At 32.1% G+C, this 9,382-nt stretch overlaps 1 protein-coding gene across 7 annotated transcripts; it reads left to right on the forward strand.

Annotated features, from left to right (window-relative positions):
* The first annotated feature begins 2,094 nt into the window (after positions 1–2,094).
* LOC136230908 (glucose-6-phosphate 1-dehydrogenase, chloroplastic-like) lies at positions 2,095–6,426 on the forward strand. Of its 7 annotated transcripts, none has more exons than XM_066020108.1 (11): positions 2,095–2,484; positions 2,914–3,071; positions 3,191–3,285; positions 3,380–3,494; positions 3,759–3,964; positions 4,050–4,199; positions 4,281–4,401; positions 4,480–4,709; positions 4,799–4,999; positions 5,089–5,378; positions 6,135–6,426. In XM_066020108.1, exons 1-10 carry the CDS (start codon positions 2,274–2,276, stop codon positions 5,330–5,332), a joined length of 1,731 nt encoding a protein of 576 aa, XP_065876180.1. In that variant the 5' UTR covers positions 2,095–2,273; the 3' UTR covers positions 5,333–5,378; positions 6,135–6,426. The 7 variants fall into 7 exon arrangements, with proteins under 7 accessions (XP_065876180.1, XP_065876179.1, XP_065876182.1 ...); XM_066020107.1 differs by having other exon boundaries at positions 6,163–6,426; XM_066020110.1 differs by having other exon boundaries at positions 6,186–6,426.
* The last annotated feature ends 2,956 nt before the right edge of the window (positions 6,427–9,382 follow it).

A 9,382-nucleotide genomic window follows, 5' to 3' on the forward strand; every position in this document is an offset into this window, starting at 1 on the left:
ATAAAATTAATTAAATTAAGAAAAAAACTTAAACACATCTGGGGTTTGGTGGTGAAACTCTTAGCCTAGTGGTTGAGAACTTAACTATGATTATGGAGGTCATGGGTTCGAATCACATCTGGATCTCATGGAGATTTTTCTTTTTTTTTAATATAAGCGCATTGTGCACAATTTTTTTTTTTTTAATCAATGTGGGAGTTAGGGAAAGAAAAAACTGTTTCTGATTTCATTCCTTTAGAAATCAATTTGATTAACATATATTAGGGAGTGAATGAGTCATTTGTTTAAGGAATCACATCCTTCTTCTATAATTAAATTTAGTTAATCAAACGTTGAAAATAGAAATAACTTATTCACATTCATATTCTTGGATGATTTTTGTCCCGACTAAATACTCTCTTAGGGATGGTAACGGGTAGGGTACCCGCAGGTAATACCAATCCTAAACTCTTAGCCTTTTATTTTTTTAATTACTCATACCTTTTCCATTACCCTAATGGCAGTGGCGAATACAATATTACTCGGTTGGGGGGGGGGGGGCAATTTTACACGTGCGTTCGGGAAAAAAAAATTTGCTAAATCGAACTTGCTTAATTTTTTTTTTTTTGTATATAATGTGTTATAATTTGAATGGTCCATAATCAAGTTTAAGTATTAATGTATAATTTCTCAAAATTAAGCTAGATTTCGTTTATAGTCCTAACATGTAAAAAAATGGATTTACGAAGGGTTGAACATGTAAAAAAAATTTAAAAAAAGATTTCAGATGGCCTACCAAGCCAAAAAAATTAATAATTTAGATTTAAGGAGGCCTAAGAGGCCAAAAAAATTAGAAATTTGGATTTAAAGATGTCTAACAGGCCTAAAAAAATTAGAAATTTGGATTTAGGGAGTACCTAATAGGTCTAAAATATTGAAATTTTGAATTTTGGACAAACCTAACACGTAATAAGATATATTTAATTTTTTTATTAGTTCAATACTAGTTTCTAAAAAAATTATAACATTTTTACATTTTTTTATTTTTAGTTTTAAAATTTTAAAATTTAATTTAGAAATTAAGTTATTTGAGTCTCAAAAATAAGAAATTAATTTTTTAATGGAAAAGACATAATAAAAATAAGTTCAAAAGTGTTATAACAATAAATTAATTAATTAATAATGGTAACATAGTTTTATAATTATTGAAAAATAAAATTTAAATAAATAAACACTTTCTAAAATAAATTGAGGTTTAGGGGAATTGAACCTATGGCCTTTTAAAAAGAAACAAGTGTTTTAATCATCTCATCTATCTTTAAACAATGAAATATTACTACATAGAATCTATATAGACTAATATTAGGGGGGTGCCGAAACTACTCGTAACCATGGTAGTTTCGGTAACCGGAGGGGCCCGGGCCCCTTGTATCCGCCCCTGCCTAACGGGTATACTTTTCGCATCTCATACTCGTCCCATTTAATTCGCGGGTACCCTTAACCGTTAAGAATCAATAAATAAAACAAAAAATCTTACAAATTTAACAAAGATAAATTTAATAAATCATCCATCTAAAAATTGAACATATTGAACCTTAATTAATAAGAATAAAATAGCTTAGTAGTATAACTCAATGGTTGAAAAAACAAAAAGTTAGGGTTCAAAACTCACATCTTACATCTAAAAAACAATGATATTTATTAATATATAAAATGTAATAGTAGGTAACGGGTACCAGGGGTGTATTCTCATACCCGTTAATGATTTTGATCTCATATTCGTTCCATACCCTTTTATACAGAATACGAGTAGTCCCTTTTAAGTTGGACGGGTACGGTACCGTTGCCATCCCTATACTCTCTTGTATTACATTACGATGAGATAAGTTAAAACTCTCAATAAAAACTAAGCTGGATCAAAATTCAGATCAAAAGTGTTTAGTTCAAGATATTAAAGAACCGAGCTTGAGCCTACCTAGACTCAATTTCGATTGGGTTGGTTAACACCCGTAGGCTTACCAATGAGAGGCATTTTCAGATTAATTATTTTAAATTAAAAACAAAAAAAATCGTGGACCTCATATACAAAATCTCTATAGTGTTTGAAAAGCAGTTTCAACCAGAAGGCTCTTGAAGAACTGAAAAGGCCATTCAATATAGCAATGAGCATATTCACAGATTATCGTCTTGCTAATCTAATCTATATGAATTCACTTATTCACATTAAACATTCATTCTTCCTTGTATGTTTTCGCATTGCTTGTTTAATCTAAAGTTTCCGTTCAGAAACATTAATGGCATTGGCAACGCGGTTAAGTCCCTGCTCATCTTCTTCAACTAGCGTCTTTCCCTCCTCTTCTTTCAAGCATGACACTAAATTGAAATTCATTTCCTTGCCAAGAAAATTTGGTCACTCCACTTGGGTATCTCATATTCATTCAACAACGCATTTCCGCCTCAAATCATCTAATGGGCTTCCTTTAAATGCAGACTCTTTGCAAGATGGTATAACTTCTTAATCCTCTTAATTACCTTATTCTCCATGCTTTTTCTATTAGTAATGTTTGAAATTGCTTCCATTTGAAGTGGATTTATTTACTTAATGATGCATTGCTTCTTGGGTTGTTACTCATTAGTTAAACTTAATTTTGATTTGGCATGACATATTCTCTATTTGCAAATCCAGCTGAAGGTACGAAAACTTGGATTCAGTTTTGAAAATGAGGAGTTACATATTTGTATAAACATCATTACAGCTTTAATCTGATTTTCATTTAGTTGTTTCAGCTAGTTTTTTGCCTATATACAAAACCTTTCAAGGCTATTCATATATGACTATATCAAATTTGTGCCTTTGCCATGTTCCTTTGCTTAAAATCAATGTTTGTTGTCACCAAAAATTAAATAAAACTAGTGCTTAATTGGATTTTAAAGTAGGTTTAGATGGAAGTCCTCTATCAATTCCTATCTCAGGAGATGATAAAATAGGATCTACTCTCAGCATTACTGTTGTTGGAGCTTCTGGAGACCTTGCAAAGAAGAAGATTTTTCCTGCACTTTTTGCTCTTTTCTATGAAGATTGGCTGCCTGAGGTTAACTTTTGTTATTCTGAATGCAATTATATTAAGTTTTTTCCGTATTCGTGATCAAATTCTGCAAATGGATGGCTGCTGATTTCTTTGTATCTTATCTTCGATTTTGCTTTGCAAAGGACTTCACCATATTTGGTTATGCTCGAACTAAATTAACTGATGAGGAGCTAAGGAATATGATTAGCAACACATTGACTTGCAGAATTGACAACAGGTTTACTCACTGCCTAACGCATTTTCTAGCAGTACTATGTTATTATTTGAACTATCTTTTCAATCTAGCTGTTAACACATAAGAGGATTTACAGGGAAAATTGTCAAGACAAAATGGATCATTTCTTGAAAAGATGCTTTTACCAATCTGGTCTTTATGACTCTGAGGAACATTTTAAGGAATTGGACAATAAACTGAAAGAGAAAGAGGTGAAGTGTTCCTTTTGATTCTTCAAAGTTAATTTTGTGTTTTGCATTACCTTTTCGAAGAAATATACATGCGATTTTACCATGAGAAACAAAAGTATTTTCTAACCCAATTACTATTTGTTCATTGTTGAAAGATAAGTTGAGATTGAAACAGAAGTGTCTTCTTATTTCATAAGTTCTTTGGCAAAGTGACATTGACATGATTGATCCAAGAGAAAAAACTGGGAAAAAGAATCTGATATTAAACTAAATGCTTGTTTTCAGGCTGGGAAATTGTCGAATAGGCTGTTTTACTTATCAATCCCTCCAAACATATTTGTGGATGTGGTGAGATGTGCTAGCGTTAAAGCCTCCTCAAAGAATGGATGGACGAGGGTCATTGTTGAGAAGCCATTTGGTCGTGACTCACAATCATCTGGTGAGCTAACAAGACATTTGACGCAGTATCTTAAAGAAGATCAAATCTTCAGGTTCTTTCTTCCTTTTTCCATTCATTATAAACTATTCAAGGTATTGGAGGAGGGATAGGTGTGTTTATGTTTTGAAGTTTTTCAGGATTGATCATTACTTGGGCAAGGAGCTTGTTGAAAATCTATCGGTGCTTCGTTTCTCGAATCTTGTTTTCGAGCCTTTATGGTCAAGGAACTACATCCGAAATGTGCAACTGATATTTTCTGAAGATTTCGGTACAGAGGGACGCGGAGGGTGAGTAACATGACGCATTACACATGGTATTAACAACATTAATATTGCTAATGATGGATGTAACTCTTTAATGGCGAACAGATATTTTGACAACTATGGAATCATACGAGATATAATGCAAAATCATCTGCTGCAAATATTAGCTTTGTTTGCAATGGAGACACCAGTTAGCTTAGACGCTGAGGACATCAGGAATGAGAAAGTATATATAATCAATCCCAAGTTCATTTTTGGGGTCCGAGTTTATTTGTTATGGTAACTAAAATAATTGGTGATTTAGGTAAAAGTGCTGAGATCAATGAAACCATTGCAACTTGAAGATGTAATTGTGGGGCAATACAAGGGCCATAATAGAGGCGGTAAATCATATCCTGGTTATACAGATGATCCAAGCATTCCGAAAGACAGCCTTACCCCAACATTTGCAGCAGCAGCCTTGTTCATTAATAATGCCCGGTGGGATGGAGTTCCTTTCCTTATGAAAGCAGGCAAAGCTCTTCATACTAGGCGGTAAGACATGTGCAATTGTCACTCTTTTCTTTTTTCTCCATAAAGTAGTATTAATCTAATGAGTTGAAGATGTTTTGATGGAAATCCAGAGCAGAGATAAGAGTGCAATTCAGACATGTGCCAGGTAATTTATACAAACGGAGCTTTGGTATGGATCTAGATAAGGCGACAAACGAGCTTGTGCTTCGTGTACAACCTGATGAAGCTATATATTTGAAGATCAACAACAAAGTTCCAGGTCTTGGAATGAGATTGGATCGCAGTGACCTGAATTTGCTATACCGAGCAACGTAAGTTAATGGGAAAAGATGATTGAATATGTCCAACTTCATTGTGATGATCTTATTAAGTTGTTTATTATTATGTTTGAATAATGAAGGTATAGGAAAGAAATAGTAGATGCATATGAGAGGCTTCTACTAGATGCAATAGAAGGAGAAAGAAGGTTGTTTATTAGAAGTGATGAGCTAGATGCAGCATGGTCACTATTTACACCATTGTTAAAGGAAATTGAAGAAAAGAAGATAATTCCGGAGCTTTATCCTTATGGTAGCAGAGGACCTGTTGGTTCCCATTATCTTGCTGCAAAACACAACGTTCGCTGGGGAGATGTTAATGAATAGCATATGCTCTCAATTTTTCATCTTACAAAATTAAATAAATATTGAGGTAATAAATAATTTATTTGTCCGTGTTTTAACCTTGTATAATTATTTTAGTTTAATCAACTCTTTAGACTCTTCTCTTTCTTTTCTTTTTTTAATATACAGCAAAACATTTATAAATTAATACTCGATAAATTAATAATCTCTTCACAATAATAATTTCTTCTGGTTCTCACTTAGATAAATTCAAAAAATAATCAATTTTAATAAATTAATAAAGATAATAATTTTTTGGAACAGCCCTTTATAAATACATTGTTTTATTATATCTATAAATTAGTAATTTCTCAAATACACATGTCAAGTATATATTGATATATACTTAGAATAATTGAGCAAAATATGACTTTATACTACTTTGTTTTTCTTGAAATTTAGCAAAATATGACAATAGTTTATTGATTTTAGCCAAAAACTTTATTTAAATTAATAATTTAAAATTCATTTAAAAAAAATAAAATTACTCTATAAATTAGTAATTAATAATTTATTGATTAATTCATATCTCTATAATTAATTTCATGGTCCCAATATTATTAATTTATAAAGGTTTTACGGTAAAAGTACAAAATTCATTATTAGTTATATAAGTAAAGAACTTATCTTTTTAATTTTTAAATTTAATCAATATATTCATGATGAAAGTTGTGTAGTATTTATACATCAATATTTATATGCTTGTACATAATATAAAAAAATCATTATTTATTCTTTTAAAGTTTTATTCATATTTCTTTATTATTTAATATAATATTTTTAGTACTGATGTGCGCCCCTTTCGGTTTGAGGCTATGTGGACCTGACATAACAGATGCTGGGAGGTTATTAAAGCGGAATGGTCGGGTGTTCAAACTTGGGTTGGATGGGTTATAGTATAATTTTAACCCAACCTAAAGGAACTTTTTTTTTTAAATGGGTTGGGTTATAGTGGGTTATGATGGGTTGTATGAATTTTTTAAGTGGGTTAGATGGGTTGGATTATAGTGGGTTTGATGGGTTATTGTATATTTATCATGAATTTTACATAACAATTCAACTCCAATTTTTTTTTATTGTTCTGATTTTTTTTAAAGCTGCTAATTTTTATAATAATAATAATAATAATAATAAGTAAACCTCAAAATCATAGTTAAATGTAGAGGTGTTCAACGGTCGATTCGGTCTGAAAACCGAACCGAACCGAAGTAACCGAATACCACCTAAATGAAAATCGAACCTAACCGAATAATATTAATAAACCAAACCAAACCGAATATTTCGGTTCGGTTTGGTCCTCGGTTTTATCATTTATTAAATAAATCGTTACTTATTTTAGCTTATTTTATATTATATTATTGAAGTATGTATGAAAAATTCATGGTTATAAACTAAAAAAATCATAATCCTAGTTCTAGGGGTGAGCAAAACCGAACCAAAAACCAAAAAAATCGAACCAAAAAAACCAAACCAAAACGAACCAAATTGTAATTCTGTTTGGTTCGGTTCTAGTTTCTTGGCAATTTCGGTTTTTGGTTCGGTTCGGTTTGGTTTAGGTATAAACCGAAAAAACCTGAACCATATTATTATTATCTGTTTGCAATTTTTATAAACCTCTTAAGTCCAAAATCTAACAACTAAACTTAAAACCCAAGATAGAAAACGTAAATTAAACTTAAACTCAAATTAAAACTATAGTAATACTTCATATTCTCCAATTCCTACTAAAAGAAAAGTAAACCAAATCTTTGTTTAAAAAGTTACAAGAGAACAATAAATCCAAAAATACTTTAGTTAATTAATTATTATAGTTATAGATTTGAATTGTGAAATTTTATTTGTGGGATTATATTAGTTAACAGGTGGAATTATAATTTTCTTACATGTATTTCTATAGTTTTAATTATAATTAAGGGTAATTAATTTATTAGTCCCTATATTTTGACAAAACACACTGTTTAGTCCCTGTATTTTCAAAAACACATGATAAAGTCCCTAACATTTTTCTCGATGAACTGTTTAGTCCCTAACGTTTTTTTCGGTGAGCTGTTTAGTCCCTGTCATTAGACTCTCATAAAGATTTTATTAGTCAATTTGGATTTGCGTTCTTCTTTTCCTTTATTTTCCTTTCCTTTAAACTCTAATGCATCTGAAATCAACTTTGAGTGTTCTTCTTCTTGATTTTCTTCTTAATCGTTCAAATTCGTAAGCATTAGGTCTGTTCTTTTTCTTGTTCTCCATACAAATAGCTTCTTCTTCTAAATTGGATTTCCTCTTCTAAAGTTTGAAGATAAATAGTAAAGGTAATTTAGTCATTTCCGAAGTCATAAATGGTAAAAAAAAACTAACAAACAGACGGAAGGACTAAACAGTTTACTGAGAAAAAGGTTAGGGACCTTACCATGTGTTTTTGAAAATACAGGGACTAAACAGTGTGTTTTGTCAAAATATAGGGACTAATAAATTAATTACCCTATAATTAATTATAGGAAATTAAAAGTTCAGATGTATTAATTTTTGTTAGTTGAAAAAACAAAGTCTTAAGAAAATGGACAGTGAAAGAAAAATTACGGAAAAGATAGAACAAATAAATATTCATTTTTAAAAAAATTCAATTAATTAAGGAAATTCGGTTCCAACGGGACCAAATCGAACCAAACCGAAATATATCGAAGACGGTGGTCCGGCTTTAAGGCGGTGGAGGAATTTGAATGGAAGATATTGGACGGGTAGAGTTTACGTAATGAAAGAAGTTAATTGGATGGGTATTAGATTTTTCACAAATGAATGCTATCTTTTTTAAAATTGGGTTGGTGGGTTGATTGAGTGGGTTATTATAACCCAACCTATCTAAGTCAAATAATTTTTTTTTGTAACCCATCCAACCCATGAAACCCACATATAACCCATTTATGCATGTTCCATGAATTGGATGGGTGGAGAATGGATGGGTTATAATAACCCATCCACATTTGAACACCCCTAATGGTCTTCAACTGGAGATGCAGGCGTACAAGAGGCCTTAAAGAAAATTGCGGAAGGAGGAATCTGACAAGCTCATTGCGGAAGACTCACTCATTTTTTTCAAGCAAATTTGAAGAATGTGCTACCTTCAAATCTATCATCCAAAAATATGAATAGAAATCAGGGCAATGTATCAATTATGAGAAATCAGAAGTAAGTTTTAGTCCTAATATTGGGAGTGATTTAAAACGGGTCTTAAGGAGTTTCTAGGTGTTCATGAAGTGTTCTCGTTACCTAAATATTGGGTCCTTCCTATTATAATTGGTAGATAAAAAAAAAGAGATTTTTAATTTTATTAAGGATAGAATTTTGAAAAAAATTCCGTACTTAACATCCCCATAGCTACTAACTTCCCCATAGCTACGACCATGAGGGAACCTAATCAATTAATAATTAACATAGGGTGTTGTTAAACCCAGCCCCAAATTCCCACCCCTAGCCCCGTGAAAGGACGAAAATGTCCTTTCATGGGTTTTGGGAGGGGAATTTCTATTTTTTTTTGCCAATCCGACACGCGGGCGTGTGGATATCACGTCTCACCGCGTGGTCGGGCGTATGAGTATCACGCCTCACCGTGTGGTCGGGCGTGATAGCCCCACGCCTCACCGCAAGGTCGGGCAGTTGGCTGTCACGTCCGACCACGCGAAGAGGCGTGTGTCTATCACGTCCGACCACGCGGTGAGGCGTGATAGCCACACGCCCGCGTGTCGGATTGGCAAAAAAAATAACTTTTTAACCCCGTAAATAGTTCGTTAAACCCGTAAATAGGCCGTTAAACCCGTAAATAGGCCATTAAACCCGTAAATACAGAATTGTACTTAAAACCTAAAAATATCATACAATTTAGTCCTAAAATCAGTAAAAATAATATAAGTTAATTAATAAATATTATTAATCACAAAATATAAAACTAATATAATTTAGTCCAAGCCTCTCTCCTTTCAGCGTATAGATTCTCGAAGTGACGAACACTCGGATGACAATATAAACGCCATTGGGTGGCAATGG

This window comes from Euphorbia lathyris, chromosome 5, assembly GCF_963576675.1.
Source record: "Euphorbia lathyris chromosome 5, ddEupLath1.1, whole genome shotgun sequence".
Classification (NCBI taxonomy): Eukaryota; Viridiplantae; Streptophyta; class Magnoliopsida; order Malpighiales; family Euphorbiaceae; genus Euphorbia; species Euphorbia lathyris.